Here is a 25503-nt window from a genome sequence, read left to right on the forward strand (position 1 = left end):
CATGCAAAAATCCTGCCATACAATACTAAAGGAGTCTAAATGAGAAAATTATGACAAACCAACAAGTCCTATACCTAGTTCTAACAAAAACAAGCTAAAATGCTATCTAAAGAAAATTAAATATATATACTTCCCAAAGCTTAGTACAGATTTAATGCAATTCCTCTAAGAATACCTTTGACATTCTTTAAAGAGGTGGATCCTGAAATTCATCTGGAAGAATAGACATCCAAGAATAGCTAAATCAGCCCTTGGGAAAAAGAAGATGGGAGCCATTACTCTCCCCAACTTTAAATTATGCTACAAAACAATGGTCATTAAAACAGCATGGTATTTTAATAAAAGCCCTCAGATCAATGGAATAGACTTGAGTATTCAGAGAATGTTCCCAAACATACAACCAATTAATCTTTGATAAAAGGGCAAGAAATGCAAATGGAAAGCCTCTTCAACAAGTGGTGCTGAGACAACTGGTCAGCCACATGTAAAAAAGCAAACTCAGAATTCCATCTACCACTGAGGCTGGGAATATTTACACCCGCCCAGTGGTTCCCGACTGTGAGAAACTGTAAGTGTTGCCTGTGTGTGTTTTTCCACTGTCCTGTCTCCTGAACCTCTTGGGAGTTGGCTGAAAAGGGCCCAGAAAAATAGCTCTCCCAGAGGCTATCCAAGGGCTGGAATGCCAAGGAACTGTATCCGACCATGAAAACCGGCTATCCTCAGTATTCTGCAGAAAGGAAAGTCCCCTGTTTGTGACATCAGGCTGGGAATATCTACACTCGCCCAGTGTTTTCCGACTGTGAGAAACCGTAAGTGTTGCCTTGCGTGTTTTTCCACTGTCCTGTCTCCTGAACTACTTGGGAGTGGGCCGAAAAGGGCCCAGAAAAATAGCTCTCCCAGAGGCTCATCCAAGGGCCAGAACACCAAGGAACTGTATCCGACCATGAAAACCGGCTATCCTCAGTATTCTGCAGAAAGGAAAGTCCCCTGTTTGTGACATCAGGCTGGGAATATCTACACCCGCCCAGTGGTTCCCGACTGTGAGAAACTATAAGTGTTGCCTGTGCGTGTTTTTCCACTGTCCTGTCTCCTGAACCTTTTGGGAGTGGGCCGAAAAGGGCCCAGAAAAATAGCTTTCCAGTGGCTCATCCAAGGGCAGGAATGCAAAGGATCTGGGTCTGACCATGAAAACCGGCTAGCCTCAGTATTCTGTAGAAAGGAATGCCCCCTGTTTGTGGCGTCAGGCTGGGAATATATACACCCACCCAGGGGTTTCTGACTGTAAAAAACTGTAAGTGTTGCCTTGCATGTTTTTCCACTGTCTTGTCTCTTGAACCTCTTGGGAGTGGGCCAAAAAATGCCCAGAGAAATAGTTCTCCCAGAGGCTCATCCAAGGGCCGAAATGCTGGACAAGGAACTGTGTTCGACCATGAAAACCGGCTATCCTCAGTATTCTGCAGAAAGGAAAGTCCCCTGTTTGTGACATCAGGCTGGGAATATATTCACCCGCCCAAGGGTTTACTACTGTGAGAAACTGTAAGTGTTGCCTTGTGTGTTTTTCCACTGTACTGACTCTTGAACCTCTTGGGAGTGGGCCGAAAAGTGCCCAGAAAAATAGCTCTCCCAGAGGCTCATCCAAGGGCCAGATCACCAAGGAACTCTGTCTTACCATAAAAACAGGCTATCCTCAGTATTCTACAGAAAGAAAAGTCCCCTGTCTCCGACATCAGGCTGGGAATATCTACACTCGCCCAGTGTTTCCTAACTGTGAGAAACTGTAAGTGTTGCCTTGCGTGTTTTTTCACTGTCCTGTCTCCTGAATCTCTTAGGAGTGGGCCAAATATGGCCCAGAAAAATAACTCTCCCAGAGACTCATCCAAGGGCCAGAACGCCAAGGAACTGTGTCCGACCATGGAAACTGGCTATCCTCAGTGTTCTGCAGAAAGGAAAATCCCATGTTTGTGACATCAGGCTGTGAATATCTATATCTGCCCAGGGGTTCCCAACTGTGAGAAACTGTAAGTGTTGCCTTGCGTGTTTTTTTCCACAGTCCTGTCTCCTGAACCTCTTGGGAGTGGGCCGAAAAGGGCCCAGAAAAATAGCCTCCCAGAGGCTCATCCAAGGGCCAAAACGCCAAGGAACTGTATCCGACCAGGAAAACCGGCTATCCTCAGTATTATGCAGAAAGGAAAGTCCCCTGTTTGTGATGTCAGGCTGGGAATATCTACACCCGCCCAGTGGTTCCCAAATGTGAGAAACTTAAGTGTTGCCTTGCGTGTTTTTCCACTGAAAGCAGCAAGATAAAAAATGGAAATTATATTCAAAGGAGAATCCCTAAGACTTACAGCAGACATGTCACAAGAAACTCTCAAGGCCAGAAGACAGTGGTGGGATATTGTGACAAGACTGAATGAAATGGGTGCCTCACCAAGAATACTGCACCCAGCCCAACTCACGTTCAGGTTTGAAGGAAAGATATATAGCTTCATGGATAAACAACAGCTCAGAAACTTCACAGATGAAAAACCAGCCTTAAAGGAAAAACTGAAAGGTCTACTCTAAGGCAAGAGAGACCAACAAACACAGTAAACTTATCTACAAAGATGACATTAAATCCTATGACAATCATCTCCCTCAATGTCAATGGACTAAATTCACCAATTTAAAGACACAGAGTGGCAAAATGGGTCAAAAAGATGAACCCAACCTTCTGCTGCCTACAAGAAACACATATGAATAGCAAGAACAAATATAGACTCAAAATCAAAGGCTAGAAGAAAATTATCCAAGCAAACAACACCCTGAAAAAAGCTAAGGTGGCCATATTAACATCTGATGATACCAAGTTTATACTCAGAAAAGTTGTAAGGGACAAAGAAGGACACTATGTACTAATCAAGGGATATGTGCAACAGGAAGAAATCAGACTATTAAACATATATGCACCCAATGAGAGACCAGCAAATTATCTAAAACAATTACTAACAAATCTGAAAGAAGACATCAATATTAACACAATAATTGTGGGAGACCTCAATATGGCCCTGTCAACACTTGATAGGTCAACCAGATTGACCCAACAAAAACAAAACCCCCCAAAAAATATAGAATACTCCACTCCCCAAAAACCTGGATACACATTCTTCTCCAATGTACATGGTTCATTCTCCAGGATACCTTCATAAAATCAAGAAAATAGAAATCTTGCAGGCTACCTTTACTGACCACAAGGCTCTGAAATTAGATGTGAAATACAAAGGCACACAGAAGAAAAACTTTAACAATAGGAAATTAAACAGCCTGCTACTGAACAACCAGTGAGTCCGAGAATAAATGAAAGAGGAAATCAAAACTTTCCTGGAAACAAATGATAATGAAGACACAAACTGCCAGAATCTATGAAACACGGCAAAAGCGGTCCTCAGAGGGAAATGTATAGCTTTGCAAGCACACATCAGGAAGGACGAAGGTGCCTACCTGAATAACTTAATGACGCAGCTCATAGAATTAGAAAGTGCTTAACAAAAGGACCCAAAAATAGGGAGACAGAAGGAAATAACAAAGCTGAGAGCAGAAATCAACAAAGTGGAAAACCAGAAAACAATCAAAAGATCAACGCAAGCAGAAGTTGGTTCTTTGAAAAAATAAACAAGATTGATAGACCATTGGCAAAACTCACAAAGAAAGAGAGAGAAACCTGATAACCCGTATTAGAAATGAAAATGGGGAGATCACGACAGATATTGAAGAGATCCAAAGGGTAATCAGAGACTACTTTGAGAAACTTTATGCTACTAAACATGAGAACCTAGAAGAAATGGATAAATTCTTGGACACTTGTAAACTTCCTCAGTTAAGTAAGGAGGATGTAGCATATCTAAACACCCCATCACTACTGAGGAAATTGAAACTAATCAAACAGCTGCCCAAAAACAAAATCCCAGGCGCAGATGGATTTACTAATGAATTCTTTCAAACCTTTCAAGAGGAGCTACTACCAATCCTAGCCAGGCTCTTCCATGAAATGGAAAAAAGGGAACACTCCCAAACAGCTTCTATGAAGCCAACATCGCCTTGATACCAAAACCAGACAGAGATGCTGCCAAAAAAGAAAATTACAGACCAATATCCCTGATGAATGCAGATGCATAGATCTTCAACAAAATCCTGGCAAATAGGATCCAATCCATCATCAAGAAGATCATACACTACGACCAAGTAGGTTTCATCCCAGGAATGCAAAGATAGTTTAACATCCATAAATCTATCAACATCATACACAACATCAACAACATGGAAAATAAAAATCAAATGATCATATCAATAGACGCAGAGAAAGCATTCGATAAGGTCCAACACCCATTCTTTTTTTTTTTTTTTTACTTTTTTTTTTTGGTTTTTGGGCCACACCCAGCGGTGCTCAGTAGTTACTCCTGGCTGTCTGCTCAGAAATAGTCCTGGCAGGCATGGGGGACCATATGGGACACCGGGATTTGAACCAACCACCTTTGGTCCTGGATCAGCTGCTTGCAAGGCAAATGCCACTGTGCTATCTCTCTGGGCCCTCAACACCCATTCTTGATAAAAAAAAAAACTCTCATCAAGATGAGAATGAAAGGAACCACAGTCAATGGCAAATATTATCCTCAATGGAGAAAAACTAAAAGCCTTTCCTTTAAATTCTGGTACAAGACTAGTCTGTCCACTCTCACCACTCCTCTTCAACATAGTACTGGAAGTGCTTGCTATAGCAACCAGGCAAGAAAAAGATATCAAGGGAATCCATATAGGAAAGGAAGAAGTCAAGCTCTCACTTTTTGCAGATGACATGATAATCTACTTAGAAAACCCTAAAGACTCTACCAAAAAGCTTCTAGAAACAATAGACTCATATAGCAAGGTGGCAGGCTACAAAATTAACACACAGAAATCAATGGCCTTTTTATACACCAATAATGATAGGGAAGAGATGGACATCAAGAAGGCAATCCCATTCACATTAGTGCCACACAGACTCAAATATCTTGGAGTCAACTTGACCAAAGACGTGAAGGACCTATACAAAGAAAACTATAAAGCCATGCTCCAAGAAATAAGAGAGGACACACGGAAATAAAAACACATAGCCTGCTCATGGGTTAGTAGGATTAACATCATTAAAATGGCAACACTCCCCAAAGCATTGTACAGATTTAATGCAATCCTTCTAAAGATACCCATGACATTCTTCAAAGAAATGGATCAAACACTTATGAAGTTCATCTGGAACAATAAACACCCTCAAACAGCTAATGCACTCCTAGGGAAAAGGAAAATGGGAGGCATTACTTTCCCCAACTTTAAACTGTACTACAAAGCAATAGTCATCAAAAAAGCATGGTATTGGAATAAAGACAGACCCTCAAATGAGTGGAATAGGCTTGAGTTCTCAGATAATGTTCCCCAGAGATACAATAACCTAATCTTTGACAAAGGAGTAAGAAATCCTAAGTGGAGCAGGGAAAACCTCTTCAACAAGTGGTGCTGGCAGAACTGGTTAGCCACTTGCAAAAAAGAAAACATAGACCCCCAGTTAACATCATGTATGAAGGTAAAATCCAAATAGATTAAAGACCTTGATATCAGACCTGATGCCATAAGGTATATAGAACAACATGTAGGTAAAACACTCCATGACATTGAGACTAAAGGCATCTTCAAGGAGGAAACTGCACTCTCCAAACTAGTGGAAGCAGAGATCAACAGATGGGAATTCATTAAGCTTAGAAGCTTTTGCACCTCAAAAGAAATAGTGCCCAGGATACAAGAGCCACCCACCATGTGGGAGAAACTATTCACCCAATACCCATCAGATAAGGGGCTAATATCCAAAATGTACAGGGCACTGACAGAACTCTACAAGAAAAAAACATCTAATCCCATCAAAAAATGGGGAGAAGAAATGAACAGACACTTTGATAAAAAAATAGAAATAAAAATGACCAAAAGGCACATGAAAAAATCCTCCGCATCATTGATCATCCGGGAGATGCAAATCAAAACAACAATGAGATACCATCTCACACCACAGAGATTGGCACACATCACAAAGAATGAGAACAATTAGTGCTGGCGGGGATGTGGAGAGAAAGAAATTCTTATCCACTGCTGGTGGGAATGCCATCTAGTCCAACCTCTATGGAAAGCAATATGAAGATTCCTCCAAAAACTGGAAATTGAGCTCCCATTCGACCCAGCTATTCCACTCCTAGGAATATACCCTAAGAATGCAAGAATACAATACAAAAACCCCTTCCTCACACCTATATTTATTGCAGCACTATTCACAATAGCCAGGCTCTGGAAACAACCAAGATGCCCTTCAACAGACGAATGGCTAAAGAAACTGTGGTATATATACACAATGGAATATTATGCAGCCGTCAGGAGAGATGAAGTCATGAAATTTTTCTATACATGGGTGTACATGGAGTCTATCATGCTGAGTGTAATAAATCAGAGGGAGAGAGATGCAAAATAGTCTCACTCATCTATGGGTTTTAAGAAAAATAAAAGTCATTTTTGCAACAATCCTTAGAGACAATCAAAAGAGGGCTAGAACTTCCAGCTCACTTCATGAAGCTCACAACAAGGAATAATGAGTGCAGTTATAGAAATAACTACACTGGGGCCGGCGAGGTGGCGCTAGAGGTAAGGTGTCTGCCTTGCAAGCGCTAGCCAAGGAAAGGACCACGGTTCAATCCCCCAGCGTCCCATAAGGTCTCCCCAAGCCAGGGGCAATTTCTGAGCATGTAGCCAGGAGTAACCCCTGAGCATCAAATGGGTGTGGCCCGAAAAACCAAAAAAAAAAAAAAAAAGAAATAACTACACTGAGAACTACCATAATCATGTGAATGAATGAGGGAACTGGAAAGCCTGTCTAGAGTACAGGTGGGGGTGGGTGGAATGGAAGGTATTTGGGACATTGGTGGTGGGAATGTTGCACTGGTGAAGGGGGTGTTCTTTACATGATTAAAACCTAATCACAATCATATTTGTAATCAAGATGTTTAAATAAAAAAAGAAAAAATAGATCTCCATCTAACACCATGCAAAAAGGTAAAATCTAAATGGATTAAAGACCTTGATATCAGTTCAGACCTGTAACTATAAGGTATATAGAAGAAGACATAGGTGAAGTACTCCATGACATTGAGACTAAAGGATCTTCAAGGAGGAAACAGCACTCTCCAAACAAGTGGAAGAGAAATAAACAGAGGGTCTAAATTAGGCTGAGAAGCTACTGAACCTCAAAGATAATAGTGATGAAGCTACAAAGCCACCACAGAATGGGAGAAATTATTCACCCAATACCCATCAGATAAGGGGCTAATAGCTAAGATATACAAGGTACTGAAGGAACTTAACAAGACAAAAACATCTAACCCCATCAATAAATGGGGAGAAGAAATGAACAGAAGAAATACAAATGGCCAAAAGACACATGAAAAAATGCTCCATATCACCAGTCATCAGGGAGATGCAAATCAAAACAACTATGAAGTACCATCTCATGCCACAGAGACTGGCATACATCAAAAAGATTAAGAACAATCAGTGATGGCGGGGGTGTAGGGAGAAAGGAACTCTCATTCACAGCTAGTGGGAATGCCATCTTTTTCAGCCTTTATGGAAAACAACATGGATATTCCTCAAAAGACTGGACATTGAACTCCTATATGATCCAGCAATACCACTTCTATGGCTTTATACTAGGAACACAAAAACACAACACAAAAATGCCCTCTGCACACCTATATTTATTGCAGCTCTATTTACAATAGCCAGAATCTGGAAACAACCCAGATGCCCGACAAGAGATGAGTGGCTAGAGAAACTGTAGTATATATACACAATGGATTAATAAGCAGCCATCAGAAGAGATGAGGTCATGAAATTTTCCTTTACTTGAATGGACATGGAATCTATTATGCTGAGTGAAATAAGTCAGAAGGAGATATATACAGAATAGCCTCTTATCTATGGGTTTTAAGAAAAGTAAAAAAAATTATTGTAATAATATGCAGAGACAATAGAGATGATATGTAGAAGGTCCAGCCTATGGTGTGAAGCTCACAAAGAGTGGTGAGTTCAGTTAGAGAAATGACTACACTGACAACTACATTACAATGGTAGTGAGTGAGAGAAATAGAATGCCTGACTTGAATGCAGGCAAGGAGTGGGAGAGGGGGGGAGATAGAGGGCATTGGTGGTGGGAATGTTGCACTGGTGAAGGAGTGTTCTTTTTTTATTTATATAACTAAAATTCTACTGCAAACATGTTTGTAATCATGGTTCTTAAATAAAAATATATATTAAAATATCGTTCCTGGCAGTCCTGGAGGATCATATGAAATGCCAGGGACTAAAATTGGGTTGCCCATGTGCAAGGCAAATGCCCCACCCACTGTGCTATCTCTCCAACCCCATTACCTTGTATTTCTATTGGAAAATACTCGCGATTCATATGTGCCACTCACAATCAGAGCTAAAATCCACCCAAAAATAGACTTGAGTGAGGAAGAAGAGAGTACAACAGGCAGGGAATTCTCTTTGCATGCAACCTACCCATGTTCTATCCCTGACATCCCATATGGTTCCTCAAGCACCACCAGGAGTAATTCCTGAATGCAGAGCAGGAATAATCCCTGAGCATCAGCAAGTGTGGTCCAAAACAAACGATAGACTGAAACTTCCATGTCCAAATTATTTTGATATTATAAAGTTGCTTTCTCTACCCCACACCCATAAACAAAGATTTGTGTTAACTGAGGGATCAAGGTAATAGAGTTCTCCTTGCAGGGAGGTAGTTCTGCTCAATGGATAAATATAGATTAAAAGCTATAGAAATTACAGATGTGAAAACTATGCTTATCCTAAAGTACTTCAGCCACTATCCCTGAAAACTTCACTTAGCAAAAATCATCCCATCATTGATGAAGGGCCTAGAAATGGGGAAACCTCCCAACTCTGAGGCATTGGGGCCCAATTCTTTCTTTTTTTCCTTCTTCTTTCCCTTATTTTTCTTTACTTTTTTTTTACCTCTTATCCTGTTTTTCACTCTTTCTCTTCTAATCTATATTTTAGCTATCTATTTATCTTTTCTTTTTGGGGGGAGAGGGTTGATTTTTGGGCCACACCCAGTAACGCTCAGGGGTTACTCCTGGCTATGCACTCAGAAATCGTCCCTGGCTTGAGGGACCATCTGGGACACTGGGGGATTGAACCGTAGTCTGTCCTAGGTTAGCCACGTGCAAGGCAAATGCCCCACCACTTGCACCACCGCTCCAGTCCCTACTTATCTTTTTTTTTGGCTTTTGGATTACACCCAGCAGTGCTCAGAGGTTACTCCTGGCTCTATGCTCAAAAATCGACCCTGGCAGGCTCGGGGGACCATATGGGATGCCGGGATTTGAACCACCATCCTTTTGCGTACAAGGCAAATGCCTTACCTCCATGTCAACTCTCTGGCCCCTATTTATCTTTTCTTAATTCAATTATTTTTAAGCATTCAGACCCATCCTATGAGGGTCAAGTCTACAGTAACAACTTGTGAATAGATCTCTAATGTTTGTCTACATGTGGGCATGAGTTTGTATACAATGGACTTCTCTTTGTCATCCAAACCTATATAGTAGACAATCCATGCCTACAGTGTATATAGTCCCTCTTATATATTATCCCTCCCCCTTCAGAACTTCCTCTATCCTCTCATCCCCCCAATTCTTATTCGTTATCCCTCCCTACTTAACCTCTTTACCCTCAGTTCTTAACTCATCAAGAACCAAGTCTGACCTCCTGCCCCAATAAGTCAACACCCAGCTCCCAAATCAAAAGAACATACTCTTGGCCCCAAATCCCATGCCCTGGCAAGAAGCTACAACCACTATTCCTGATGACTCATTTTATGTGGCCCTTCTTTCACCCCCCCCAAATGTGGACTGTTGCATGCTACCAGATTTCAGCTCCAGAAGGACCCCAGTCCTGATTCCTTACTACTGCAAACCACTGGGCCCGGAGAGATAGCACAGTGGCATTTGCCTTGCAAGCAGCCGATCCAGGACCTAAGTTGGTTGGTTCGAATCCCGGTGTCCCATATGGTCCCCCATGCCTGCCAGGAGCTATTTCTGAGCAGACAGCCAGGAGTAATCCCTGAGCAACGCCGGGTGTGGCCCAAAAACAAAAACAAAAACAAAAACAAAAACTACTGCAAACCACTTCTCAAACTCAGCGAGATTATGGTGTGGAATGATAATGAGCCCTAGATCTCCTCTCACAAGAATATCTCAAGAGACTTAATGGGGTTATCTATATTTCCTTGTATGTTAACACCCGAATAGTTACACCTCTTAGTGTGTTTATTTTCAAAGTACTAGGTAGTCTCCTCCATCCTTTTTTAATTGTTAGTTTTTAATTTTTATCTTTTTTCATTTATATATATGCTTGTTAATTTCACTTGTTTTGGTTCTGCTTGGTATGAAATTCTAAAAAGGGGGAAATCTTATGTATAGAAACAAACTCGTATGTACTAGGGATAAGAGCCCTTACATTTTATAATACTGGGGTACCTCCCACCCTGAACACGTGTCATGAGGACCTGACTCCATATGATTGGACAGCGGCTGGCCAATCCCAAACCCCAGATCCCAAACAAAGATCCAACACAGCTCCCTACAACAGCACCAGGAACCAAACTCCCCCTGGGAAATCCCTAATACTGCTCTGGCACCAACTTGTGACAGGTTGATACAACAACCCGACAATGAGGAAACAGCAAAAACTTGATCCAAAAAAGATTCCCTATCTCATCATCTAATGGGAAGATAAAATCAGAAGACATGCCATCCTTTGATCTGTGCAAAAACCAAGATCACTAATTACAGAAAATGGACTATGACAACCAAGACTGGGCAGAACTTGTCCTGGGAAAAATAAGAAAGATCCTAGCCTAGGCTTCAGCCTAGGACTTGTACAAAAACCACTATCTCTAACTCCAGAGATCTGACTTTGACAACCATGACTGAGCAAAACTTCTGGAACCATAAGGGAAGACTCTATCCTAGGCTTTGTCCTAGGATCACTCATTACAGAAGACTGATTACAACAAGCGTGATGGAGCAGAACTTCTAGAACCATAAAGCTTTCTTAGGATAGAGTCTTTACTCTATCCTAGACTTCGACCTATGACCTGTTGAAATACCAAGATCTCTAGCTACAGAGGACTGATTTTGTCATCCACAACTGAGCAGAAAGTTTCCTGGCACTGTAAAAAGACCTTGGGGTTCGATAATGAGCATGTGCTAAGCCTGTAGTAGTTCCAATAGTATGCTTTAAAGGTGGAGAAACCATGTATCTCCTAGGCCAAGGGAATTCCCTCTAACTTCCCCAATAATTATTGTGCCTCTGCCAAAAAAACCCAAAACCCCCCAAAAAATCCCTCAAAGCCTTGCCACACCAGCCCTTCAATTTTTTCTTTTCTTTCTTGTGGTTGTGGTTGTGGTGATGATTTTTTGATGCTGCTGTGTTGTTGGTTTTTTTTCATTGCTTGTTTTTATCTTTTGTATGTGTTGTGGTTTTTTTTTTTTTTTTGGGCCACACCCGGTGATGCTCAGGGGTTACTCCTGGCTATGCACTCAGAAGTCGCTCCTGGCTTGGGGGACCATATGGGACGCTGGGGGATCGAACCGCGGTCCGTCCGAGGCTAGCGCAGGCAAGGCAGGCACCTTACCTTTAGCGCCACCACCTGGCCCCATGTGTTGTGTTTTTATTTGTTTTTGTTTTTCCTTTCCTTTTTTCCTTTCTTCTGAATTGATATTTATAGCCTCTTGATGGATTCCTCCCTGTTTTTTTTCTCTTCTTTCTTTTTTTCCAACAGAACAACAGAACCTGAATCATCTTGTTCTCTCTCATAACTTAAGAGGGGAAAATGAAGGTACCAGGAGCAACCAGTTGTATGAACATTGAATGAAAATAAAAAATGATAAGACTTAAGCACCAAACCCAAAGTCAATGACACCAGAATTGATACCCAATCTACAACAAGCTATACACAAAGGACCTCTTACACTAGCAGTCCATGGGGCAAAGGGAAGAGGTATGGGAAGCATGCTGGGAACAGGGGTGGAAGGGGGACAACACTGGTGGTGGGAATGGCCCTAATTCTTTTCACTGTGAATTTTAAATACTACTGTGAAAGACTTGTAATTCACTTTGATCATAAAAATTATTTTTAAAAAACACTATACAGGATGTGGAGAGAAAGGAACTCTTATCCACTGCTGGTGGGAATGCCGTCTAGTCCAACATCTATGGAAAGCAATATGGAGATTCCTTCAAAATCTGGAAATTGAGCTCCCATTCGACCCAGCTATTCCACTCCTAGGAATATACCCTAAGAACACAGGAACACAATACAAAAACCCCTTCCTCACACCTATATTTATTGCAGCACTATTCACAATAGCCAGGCTCTGGAAACAACCAAGATGCCCTTCAACAGACAAATGGCTAAAGAAACTATGGTACATATACACAATGAAATATTATGCAGCCATCAGGAGAGATAATCCATCATGCTGAGTGAAATAAGTCAGAGGGAGAGAGAGAGACGCAAAATAGTCTCACTCATCTATGGGTTTTAAGAAAAATAAAAGTCATTTTTGCAACAATCCTCAGAAACAATGAGAGGAGGGCTGGAACTTCTAGCTCACTTCATGAATCTCACCACAAAGAGTGGTGAGTGCAGTTATAGAAATAACTACACTGAGAACTACCATAATCATGTGAATGAATGAGGGAACTGGAAAGCCTGTCTAGAGTACAGGTGGGGTGGGGTGGGATGGAGGGAGATTTGGGACATAGGTGGTGGGAATGTTGCACTGGTGAAGGGGGTGTTCTTTACATGACTGAAACCTAATCACAATCATATATGTAATCAAGATGTTTAAATAAAGAAAAAAGTTTCAAAAAAAAAACACTATACAAAGTCGATGTATTAAAGTCAAACTTATAGGGAGTAAAAAGCCCTCTTTGGGGATTTCAGCTTTCTTGTCTGCTTTCACAAAACAAACTATGGCCTTCTGTTAAATATATTAGAGATGGGACTATATACTACTTTTATTTCTTTCCATAGCGCCTGTATGTTGCTGCATATGGAAGTCACTAGCCAGCTATATAATGATGGATCATGTTTGTAGGGGACCGAGTTTTTCTCAGTTGCTTTCTAAAGCCCTGTATCACTGAATATTTTAAACGCCCCTTCCTGCCAGAGTGTGGTCATATGCATCCTTCTCATTTATATACTCTCAAATTTCAAAATATAGCCCTCTTGTGTGTATGCTGAAGATTTATTTCTTCCATAAGGTGCAGAGCCTTAGGCAAATGGCGAATTGGAGATGAAGTGAAAGAAGTTAAAAGAATGGAAAAAGCTAACTTATTGATTCCATGATCAATATGCCTAACTGTTATGAATCTGCAAGAAAATAGATGCATTTGAACTGAGATCAGCAAGCAAGGAGATGTCTAATAATAATCTTGGGCAGAATTCCAGCTGACGACAGTTAAATGCCCTAGGAAGCTTGTGTTTGTTTATTTTCACCAACACAGCATATTAAGTGCCACACTATAAAAATGTATGCTACTCTGAGATACAAAAGAGATAGTGAGACTAGTAAATGAAGTCATTGATGTCTTGGGAAATCCAGTCATCTTTCTGAGCACTAGCGTGTGCCTGTCCTACCTCCCAATCGACATAATGCACCTTCTGCAAGACAGCAGTCATTTGGCATGGCTCCACTCTGAAGAAAAGCCCAAAATGAAATCCTGCTAATGTGGCATATAGAGCCAGTTCCCTTTTTTTAATTTCCAAGACCTTCTCTGTGGATCCATAGTACATCCATCTTCATGGAATTGACTACGGCATGCTAGAATTACAACTTCCTTCTGACAACAGAAAGCACTCCTAGAAGAACTTGACCAAGGTCATTAACCAAACCCAGAAGCAGCCTGCTTTCAGGGTGGCTGGGTCTTGTAGAAAAGGATTTATAAGGGCACCTGCTGGGTCCAGAGGATTTGCCAAGGCACAATTAAAGGGCAGAGGAGCTATGAAGACACAGACCTTGCCCACAAGAAATCCTGATCCCTCTGGAATTGGGTGCTCCTGTATAGCACATTGCCCAAGGTCATTCAATTTCTCTTGCATCAAATTTAAGAGAGAAAAGAACAAAGGACAAAAAAACAAAAAAAAAAAAAAGAATGACTATTTGGTTCGAATCCCGGCGTCCCATATGGTCCCCCGTGCCTGCCAGGGGCAATTTCTGAGCATGGAGCCAGGAAAAACCCCTGAGCATTGCCGGGTGTGACCCAAAAACCACAAAAAAAAAAAAAAAAGAATGACTATTTAACAGTGGGAAAAAGAAGTGCCAGCATCATCTCAGACCCCAGCACAATGGTCAAGTAGTGACAGTGGTAAGTTTACACTTCTCAGATAGAAGCTCTATCACCAAATTTCTTTTTTTTCTTTTGACTCCCAAATGGTGCTCAAGAGGAGAGGCTGGCCCTCTGCCAGCAATTCCTTTGTTTGTTTTGAGGCCACACCCAGTGGTGCTCTGCACTCAGGAATCACTCCTGATGGTGCTTGGGGAACCATACAGGATGCCAGGAATCAAACCCAGTTTGGCTGCAGACAAGGCAATAGCTGATATCAGCTATGCTATTAATTCGGCCCCCTCTCCCAGTGATTCTTGACCAACTGGGCCAGTAGTTTTGTGTGAGGGTCTGGGTTGTGGTACTGCTCAGGTTCTGTAGTACCAGACATTACCTGGGCTATATCACAGTACTCAGGGGCCTCCAGGATCACATGTGGTGCCAGGAATTGAACCAGGGCCAGCTGCATTTAAGGCATATGCCTTAACCCCTGTAGTATCTCTCTGACGCCACTCTTTTCTCATTTCTTTGGGAGAGGAACTCCTGGCTCTGTGCTCAGGGGATTGTATTCAGTGCTGAGGTTTGAACTAGGGTTGTGGATATTCACATGCTAGACAAGTGGATTAATCTGTGTGCTATCTATCCAGCCCTCTCCTTTCTTTACTGATGTTATTCAATTCTACTTAGAACTTCCTTTTGCTTATGTCCTTCCAATGGAAAAAAAAAGAAGTAGGTAGAAATAGTCTAGGTATACTTTTCACACATCCCCCCAAACTCCATTGTATCTGTAATATTTTTAACAACTTTCTTTCAAAGAGCTGAATAGACACTACCTTAAATTGAGCTACAATGGGGGACAGGCACTTGCCTTGCATTTGGCAGACCCCAGCACCACACATGTTCCCCCAAGCACCATCCATTGTGAACCCTTAGCATAGCCATGTTTTTGTCAAGTCTATCTCCCAATAAAATAAAGTTCCATTTAGTACCTCTAGAACCTTAAAGACTCTATCCTAGGCCCTGTCCTAGGACCTGCGCAAATACCAAGATTGCTTGCTATAGTGGCCTTATTTTCTCCACAACAGAGAAGGTTCCTGACACCACAAAAACAAAAAACAACAACAAAAAACCAACCAAACAAACAAAAGAAAACCCTGGGATATGGCAATGAGAAGGTATGGAGACAATGGTTGTTCCCATGACAATATGGTTCAAGAATGGAGAAACCCTGAATCTCTTAGGCCACGGGAATTTCCTTCCTTCCCCAACACTTGCTGTGCCTATACAAAAAAAAGGTGGGGTAACACAAACCCTGCCACTGCAGCACCTTTTCTGGTGTTGTTTTGTCTTATTTTTTGTTTGTTTTTTGATATTATCTTCCTTCTTTTTCTTTCACTTTTTTCTTTCTTTTCCACTTTTGTGGATATTATTAGGTGATTTTTTAAGTTGTTGATTCCAAATTCTTTCTCCTCTTTTCCTTAACCTTTTAACCTCCAACAGAATAGCATAATTTGAATCATTCAGCCTCATAAATTGAGGGGGGAAAATGATACCAGGACCAGTCATATGAACATGTAGTATAAATTAAAAAATGACCAGAGTGGAAAACCAAACAGAATAGATACCCTTACAAGATGTAAGGCAGCGATCATTTGCAGTAGGATTCTGAGGGGTAAAGGAGTGAGATGTGGGAGACATGCTGGGAACGAGTGGAGGGAGGATAACATTGGTGGTGGGAATGCCCTTCATTTATTGTCACTATGTATCATAAATAATTCTATGTAAATGAACTTCAGTCACAATAAAAAAAAAGAAGAAAATAAGTTCCATTTATTTAGCTATAGCATCTTCCACTTCATTTCCTTACAAGTGCTCTGTCTCACTCTGTAATCAAGAACAGAGATACAGTAGGGACAAAACCAAATACTATTCAGAATCCCTCTGCAAATTTTTTCCTTACTCTCAGAGTTGACCATGTTCTCCTTTCTGCCCTCTGAAAACCATCCATGTGCCTGTCCCTTCAGTAATCTCTAGACCTTGGTGCCAGAATAGTTGGGTGCTTGTCTTGTATGCAGCAGACTGAGGTTTGATCCTCAGCATCCCATATGGTTCCCTGAGCTACTAGGACTGATCCCTGAGTGCAGAGCCAGGAGTAATCCCTGAGCAAACCCAAGTGTGCCCCCCAAAAAAGAATCTCTAGACCAGCTTTGATAGCACAGTGGGTAGGGAGCTTGCTCTGCATGTGGCAGCACAAGATTTAGTTTCTGTCAGTCCATATGGTATGCCAAGCACCACCAGGAGTGAGCCTTGAGTGTAGAGTCAGCAGTAAGTCCTAAGCACAGCTAGGTGTGACCCAAAAAGAAAAAACAATGAATCTCTAGACCAAAAAGTACTTGTGAGCACAGAACTCACCATGCAGCAGGTTCTCAGTTGATGACAGCTAAGCTAAACCCACCCCACTAGACAACCTATCTCAGAATACACAGAGAACAACAGGTGTGACCACAGGAGTACAATTCACACTACCTTCTCAGGTACTATGCGACAGACTCTTTTCACTAGGGATGAGACATAAATCAAATATGTACTTACAATGGCCTTTTGGAACATACATTCATATTTAAATATTTGCCTAAAGATTTATGGTCCTTCATATTTTAAATATTCATGAAAATCTAGGAAGTTCCTTTTTCCATAGTCCCAGGTAAAGTTTGAGAAAATTGGGGAGCCAGTATGTGTTTCAGCTAAAGAGAACCACTGAGTAATTAAGACTTTTTTAAAAAGATGGTGGCCTTGAAATTAAGTTCTACTTCTTCTAAGTTGTATTAATTCAAGCTTGGTAATTACTGGGAGGAAATTGTCCTCTGAAAAGATTGCAAGGCCCTTTTCACATTGAACCCAGAAGCCACACCTACTTCTGATGGTAGCATCAGTGATCCACCTCCCTGCCATCTGTGATTTTGGAAGATGTGTGAGTGCTGGGAGAAGCAACGAATTATAGACTTTCAAATATGAAGATAGTTCTGGAGCTAAAATGTAACACAAATTACTAAAATTATAAAAAGGATGCTAACTGGGCATTTTCCCTTGACATTCTCTCTTCATGAACAAAGTTTGTTGTTGATTAGTAAACAGGTGTCTGAGAGTAAAATTATTCATGAAGGAAAGTTGGGCAATAACTTACAAATCCAAATTTAGAAGATAGCTCTTCTGTGAGCAAAGTTTTCTGATAAAAGAAATAGTACTTCAAAATTTTACTTGTAGTTTCAAGTTAGTTTTAAGTTGGTTGCAGCCCTTATTTAAACAATGCCGATTTTCACTAGACCATAATAATGGTGGACAGCATGGTAATTTTTATCAAAGGTAGATCATAGTAATCATTTTAACAGTTCAACTTCTGTATACTCTACACACCGTGCAACAGAAAATTGGGAAGGAAATGTACTACATGTACAAGGGCATTATAGTGGAAAGATCTTCCACTTTGTGGATGTGTGGAGCTCTGGGTACAAATCCCAGTTCTACCGCTTTCAAACAATATGGCCTTGGAGAAATGCTATTCCCTCTCAGAACCTCAGTTTCCATGATTCTACCACTAACAGGGAAGAGGCATTACATTGCCAGCTTGGAAAGACTCTGGTGAGTTTCCTGGTGGACAAACTGTCACAGATAGAAATGGGAAATATTTGAGGTTTCTTTCTATCCTTGATTTTCTCTGCCCACACTGAAGAAGCAGCAACCAAGGAACAGAATAGCTAAATGGCATAAAGAAAAGAAAAAGTGGGCATTAGCAATTGAAATGGTACCACTGCTGAAAGACTGGAACCCAATGCTACCTTTCCCTACTTCCCTTCTCTGTAATGTCCATGAGGAAAGTTGTGAAATGCAAATGTGAACAGAGTTTAGCTTTGAAATATGTGGAGATCTCTTGTAACAGATGTTAATGGCCACTTTTTTTTTCAGCATTGAATCTGAGTTGTGGGTAGCTTAAAGAAATCCCTCAGAAACAAAATTACTGGAATTGTTTGTAACCAAAGAGAATAGACATGTACAATGTGTATGTTGTTTATTAAATGGCTTAAGTACTAAAGCAGTTTTTATTAAATTGTCCTAAGAAATTATATTTCACAGATATAGAAACACAACACAACCCAACAATGCTCCAATACAGCTTGCCTTATTTACTTGGTATAGGAATCCTGTGTTTAAACCCTTATTAGTCCTTACAATGAAAACAAATGGACTTAATAGGCAGATCTTGAAACCTGTAAGCCCTATCTTTTAGTAGTGGTGGGGGGACTCACATAAAACACAACATCACAAGATCTTTTTTTTTTAATAAAAGAACCTTCCCAGGGTCAAACTCCACAGCCAATCAGAATACTGCACCCTTTAACTTGGGGAAAATCGTTAGAGAGGATGGTTCAAACTTGTGTCTCTCTTACATTTAGGGGTTCAAAGAGATTTCTCTAAGTTCCACAAGAGTCCAGACCACTGACAACCAACCTATCACCCAGTTTGATTTGGATGTGGATTTCTTTAGGATACACGCCAAAGTGGCCGAGAACACCCCCCCACCCTGCAAGGCACCAAGATGAGTGATGAAGAAACTCATTCCATCTGGGTACTGATGATAGCCATACTGGGTACTGATATGAAAGCTCCAAGTGCGTGCCCACACTTGTCATTCTTAAAGGCATGCAGACCCTTTCTAAATAAACGTAGCGCCCCCGTCCTTACTGCATACCACCACACTCTGCAAACTGACAATTCACGTCAAATGCACTTTCCACACGCACCACCGAGAGACCCGTGGACTTATTTCTTTTGTGAATGTCTAAAGAATGAAGAAGTTTTGCTCTCCTCTTGCTTCCATCCGCGCCCCCACCCCGGCCCCAAATCAACATCAGGAGCAAAAAAATATAGCGAAGAACCGAATCATTCCCTAGCTCCGATTGGTAACTTCACAAGGGAACGGTCCCGACCATTGCCAAGAGAATGCCATTTTCCCAATTGTTCTGTACAATCGTCTTTAGATCAGACTACATCGAAACAGTCCAAAAGCCACCCCCTCCTCCCAAGGTACGAAAATAAATAAATAAATAAATAAATAAATAAATAAATAAATAAATAATAAACCACAGTGCAGCCCGTCTCCGACCCAGCCAATACAATAAGGCTTTGTAAGCTGAGAGCAGCGCCCGGTAAAGCTGCTAAGTATAAACAGCCGAGGAGGAAGGATTTTAGGCGGTAGCTCCTCGCTCATTTACATGAAAATTCTCTTCACTGCGTTTGCCACCGGCTACGGGCACAGAAGGAACTCTTTTGTGCGACAGCCGCGCATACATTTGCATCCTTTGTCTTTACTTACCAGTCGAGGCTGTGGGCATGTGTGCTCTATTTCCTCCATGGTTTCTGAGGAAGGCTCATTGGAAAGGGATTTTGGGATACCTGTTTCTGACTCAGCATCAGTGGTAAGTACTGGCATGGCCAGTGACTGCTCCCTCCAGCTCTACACCCTCTGTCAGTCTCCTCCCAGGAAGAGAGTGTTTTCTTTGTCACGAATTTGTTTCTGCCCCAGCCATCCCCCCCCCCCCACTGCGCCCCTTCTCCGTCCCTTCTTTTGGTCTTCCCTTGGGAAAGTAAAGAGGTTACCCCCTACCCCCGCCCCTTTTCTTCTCGGAGAAGAGGCCAGGCCTCAGTTTATCACTATAACAACCAGACAGCACTGGGGTGGCGGGTGCGGGATACAGTACCTCATTTGCATGGAGCGCGCTGGTTGGCTACTGTCATCATAGTACCACTCCACCGGGGAGCGGCCAGGCCCCATTGGTTGGCAGGCTTGTACCCCCGGGACAGCGAACTTGGTGCTTTTGTTTCTTGTGTTTAATTCTGTTGCCACGACCTCGGTTCATTCTTGGGCAAGGGACCTGAGCTGCACTACCCAGATAAGCGAAAACCGTTTCCTGAGCGGCCAGGACGTCTGGAAAAAAAGACATCGCAGATCTCCAACTCATTTAATTTTTTAAGGTCCATATCCTTGCCAATATTTGCCCAATAGGAAGCACCCTGAGACAGATCTACTTTTGAGTCCAACCTCTGCAGTCACAATTGCCATTTGACCTCCAAGAACATATGGGTGTTCTTTGTGGGCACTGGGACTATAGCCCTTGACTATAGCCCAAGTATTTTTTACATAGTCCTCGAGGCCTGGGTAGCCCTGGAGCCTCCTTTCCATGATTTTTGGAAGAAGTTGACTTTGACAACCCTGCCTCTGGCTTCAGCTTGCCCTCACCCTCCTCAAACCCTAGTTCCTCCATCAGCCATTCCTAAGCTTTCTTCACACACACACACACACACACACACACACACACACACACACACACACACACACACACAAACCACCACCACCACCACCATCCCAGTACAATTTCCTCCATGAAGATTTGCTATTTGCCATTCAAAACAAGTCTCCACATGGTAGTCTCTTGTGCCTGTCCACCTGGACTCCCCTTTTACCAGTCCTGGGTCTTATTTCCCTGCTCATGGCAAGAATAGTTCCAGATTCCCGGTCAAAATCACCGGGCAATATGCCCCATTTTTAAGAGGAGCAGCCTGCAGACCTCAAAGAAAAAAATTTGCAAGAGCAAATTTGCAAATAAAGCAAGAGCTTTCCGAGTGGATTGGACACTTCCAGCCTGCAGTGATAAGGTAGGGTGGGGAATTACCAGGTCTATACCCCTGAGGTGCTGAAAGAAGGAGCAGGCTGTCCTGGGGATCCAACCCCAGGACTTCCTTTAAATCACATCCCTGGCCGTAAAACAGCAGGCCTCCGAAAAAGGTAAAAACCCATGGTAACTACTAGCACTTAAGTACAGGCACAGAATGAAGTAGTTTAAGAACACAACGAGGTCGAACCTATTATTATGCCCATTTTACAGGTGAGAAATTGCAATGTAGTGAGTGTTCAGTCTGAGAGCACCTAAGCCTTGGAGCTGGGGTTTGAAAGACTGTGGGGGGTAGAAGTGCAAGTCAGGAACGCAGCAGTGAATGTTTAAGCAGGTGTGGGAGTAGAGAAAGCACTTTAGTAGGAGTCCTCTTAGCCACATCCCTGAGCTTTTGAGTCTTTCTTTTTAATTCATGGTAGTCATTTTTCATCCACTGTGGTTTTCACATCAAGAGTAGCACCAACAGCAGCTAGGAATTTGTTCAAATGCAAATAATTGGCCCTTAAAGAATTAATTTAGTAGATTTGATATAGGATTGGAAATTGATTACTATTTTTGTTTTGTGAGCCACACCCAGCATGCTCAGAGCTTATTTCTGGCTCTATGTTTAGGGATCATTCTTGATGGTTGTGCAGGAGGCATATGGGGTGCTGGAGATCAAACCTGAGTCTTGGGCATGCAAGGAAAATACCCTACCTACTATGCCATCTCTCCAGCCCCCTAGAATTTGCATTTTTTTGGTTTTCCGGGCCACACTCGTTTGATGCTCAGGAGTTACTTCTGGCTAAGCTCTCAGAAATTGCCCCTGGTTTGAGGGGACCATATGGGACACCGGGGGATTGAACCTTGGTCCTTCCTTGGCTAGCGCTTGCAAGGCAGACACCTTACCTCTAGCGCCACCTCGCCAGCCCCAGAATTTGCATTTCTAACATGATCTAGGTGGTGCTGATGCTACCAGGTTTGGGGAAAAATACTTTGAGAAGCAAAGCTGGAATCATAATACATTGCTCCCTCTCATAATTTGTAAGCACTTTGGTTTGTTGGTTTTTGTTTGTTTGTTTGTGTTTGTTTGTTTTTTGGTTTTTGGGTCACATCCAAATTTTGGGTCACGCTCAGGAGTTACTCCTGGCTCTACGCTCAGAAATCGCTCCTGGCAGGCTCGGGGGACCATATGGGATGCTGAGATTCGAATCATTGTCCTTTTGCATGCAAGGCAAACGCTTTACCTCCATGCTATCTCTCCAGCCCATGAATTTTAAGCACTTTGTAAATTAGAATATACTTTATGGAAAGAAGAGAAACTTGATCGCTACTTAACACCATCACAAAAATTAATTCAAAATAAGATGAAAGACTAGATACCAAACTATAAAATAATAGAAGAAAATGTAGTTGATACACTACAAGACCTTCATATCAAAAATAAATTTGGAGATTCTTATAGCAAGGAAAAAAGAGCAATAAAAAACAAACAGGGCTATATAACAGTAAAAAGTCTTACAGGTGGGGCTAGACTTTTCCTAGCAAAGTAAGTTGCTTGGCTTAGCAAGTAGGCAAGTAGCTGACCCTGATTCAATCCCCAGCCCTACAAGAGTGATTCCTGAGAACAGAGCTAGGAATAACCCCTGAGTACTACTGGATGTGGCCCCAAAACAAAATAAAAGCCTTCAGGGCCATGGAGATTGCTGAATGGGTTGGAGCACATATTTTGGCTGCAGGATACTTGGGTTTGATCCCTAGCATTATTGGTTCCCTGAGCATCCCCTGAAGAAGGAACAACACTTGGAATGATCCTATAGAAATAAAATAATACTTTAATGAGCAAAAGACATAAATAGATACTTCATAGATGGCCCACAAATGTGAAAAAGTGCTCAGTATCACTAATGATTAGGGAAATGCAAATAAAAACCACAATGAAATTACATTATACCCTATGAGAATAGCTAAATCAAGGGGGCCAGGGATGTAGCTCAGTCATAAAACACTTGCTTTACATGTGTGAAACTCTAGATTTAATGATTGGCCCTATATTAAAAGATTGGCTAGGTGTTGGTTAGGATATAAAGTGTGTAAATTCATAAGTCTTTATAGAAAAATGCTAGGCTATTTATTTTAAAATAAAAATGAGAGGCTGAGGAGACAGCTCAATGGACTGAGTACATGATATGCATGCAAAAAGGCTCAGGTTCAATCCCAGTACCACATGGTTCCCAGGACATTTCTGGGAACAACCCCAAGCACGGAACTGGAAAAATACCCTGAGCACTATTGGGTGTGGCCCCCAAATTTAAAAGTATTAATAATAAAAATGAGGACTAGGGATGTGACTTGACAGTGGAGCACATGACTCACATGTAAAAAAAAAAAACTCAAGGTTTAATTCCAGGCTCTAAAAACATTAAGATTTATTTTTTTGGCTTTTGGGCCACACCCGGCGGTGCTCAGGGGTTACTCCTGGCTGTCTGCTCAGAAATAGCACAGCGATGTTTGCCTTGCAAGCAGCCGATCCAGGACCTAAGGTGGTTGGTTCGAATCCCGGTGTCCCATATGGTCCCCCGTGCCTGCCAGGAGCTATTTCTGAGCAGACAGCCAGGAGTAACCCCTGAGCACTGCCGGGTGTGGTCCAAAAACCAAAACCAAACAAACAAAACAAAACAAAACAAAAATTTGGGGCTGGAGCAATAGCACAGTGGTAAGGCGTTTGCCTTGCATGCAACCAACACAGGATGAACGGTGGTTCGAATCCCAGCATCCCATATGGTCCCCCAAACCTGCCAGGGGTGATTTCTGAGCACAGAGCCAGGAGGAACCCCTGAGCGCCACTGGGTGTGACTCAAACCCCCCCCACCACCACCACTAAATTCTATGATCCAGCAATACCACTGCTGAGCATTATTCACACTAGCTAAAACATGGCACCAAATGCCCATCAATACACGACCGAATAAAGGGACTGTAGTCTGCATACTCAGTTGAATATTCTCCTGCCATTTGAAAATGATTAAGTTGTGTCCTGGGAATAGATAGCATTTGAAGTGGTCAAAATGGACACATGGCCTTGTTGTTTATGTAAACATTTCCATGGGATTATTATGTTATTGATCCTACCCTGATTGGTGATTGTGCCCTACCCTAGGGTATGACCTGGCATTCTGCTCCCACCCTAGGGTGGTACCTGATTCATATGTATAAAAGCAAGGGTCTGTGGAAGGCAGGGGCTTTTTTCTGGGGCTGATTCTGGGGGCTTTTGGCTTCAGCCTTATCCACGGAATAATGCTGATATCTTCAGAAGCCTGACTGCCTGTTAGCTTTATACCCTCCGCATTCACCTCAGAACCACCGGCTAAACAGGGTGGCAGTCACGTGGTCTGGCAGTCGCGTGGTCCATCCCTCTATCAGTCAGCCCGAAAAAGGACTGACATGCAACAGGTCTCTTATTTTCTTCTTCATCCTCCCCTATCTGTGAAACCAAGATATCACCTTTCCCTCAGATTCACTATGTCATCCAAGTCAGACCCTTAGCTATCAGTGGCATTTGAGCTAAGTCCAGGCCACAACTAACACAAGTGCTGCCCAAGTTCTTGAATCTAGCTATTTAGATATCGGCTTTAAACCTCAACTCCACAACTAATTTTATTCTTACTAACCCTATTCCAGTCTTGGTTTCCTCTTGCCTCACTCCCCCTGGCCTAGCCATTGAATTTCACCATGTCCCACAATGCTAATGGCAGAAGTAGACTTTCAGACACTGCTCTGAGAGGGATCCTTAACCAAATGTACCCACTGGCAGTTAGTGTCTCACCTACTATTATAACATGATTTAGCAGTGTCTTAATACTTGAATGAGTTGTCTTAACTTGGGGGCTTCAGAAGATTAAGATAATTATCTGAGAATGACCAGTTTATTTCACACCATGAAATGAAATTTTCTATAACTCTCTAGAGGTTATGCCAAGGATCAGGGAGACATTCTAAAGGGAAAACAGAAGGGAGATTATTGGGATGATGGACTTGCTCTGCATCCTCATTGTGAAAATGGTTACAAAAATCTATGCATATGTTAACATTATTAAAGACCCCATAGAGGACACTTGTCAGTACATGCTAATAGCCTTTAAAACATTTATACCCTTGAACCTACGCATTCCACTTGGGAATTTATCCCCAAAGAAATAATCAGGGAAGATTTGTTCTTTAACCCCAAGTTTTCCATGAATACATATCTCACTTGCTTGTCTCTGTTTCCACTCTGAAGAAGCCTTTCTTCTTTCTTCCTCTCCCCTCACATCTTTCTAATAAATTTCAATCA

The 25503-nt window shown here is 42.0% G+C and overlaps 1 protein-coding gene across 2 annotated transcripts in view; it reads right to left on the reverse strand.

Moving 5' to 3' along the window:
- Window positions 1-25503, reverse strand: part of PCYT1B (phosphate cytidylyltransferase 1B, choline) — a 330888-nt gene that overhangs the window by 270220 nt on the left and 35165 nt on the right. Inside the window, exon 1 of one of the 2 annotated variants that reach the window (XM_049766757.1) lies at window positions 19835-20026. The exons of the other annotated variant lie outside the window; for it this stretch is intronic. Within the exon in view, the coding sequence (XP_049622714.1) occupies window positions 19835-19951 (117 nt within the window). The 5' untranslated portion in view covers window positions 19952-20026. Of the gene's footprint in view, window positions 1-19834; window positions 20027-25503 lie in introns of those variants that run through there. 2 annotated transcript variants of the gene reach the window in all.

Source organism: Suncus etruscus, chromosome X (genome assembly GCF_024139225.1).
Source record: "Suncus etruscus isolate mSunEtr1 chromosome X, mSunEtr1.pri.cur, whole genome shotgun sequence".
NCBI lineage: Eukaryota > Metazoa > Chordata > Mammalia > Eulipotyphla > Soricidae > Suncus > Suncus etruscus.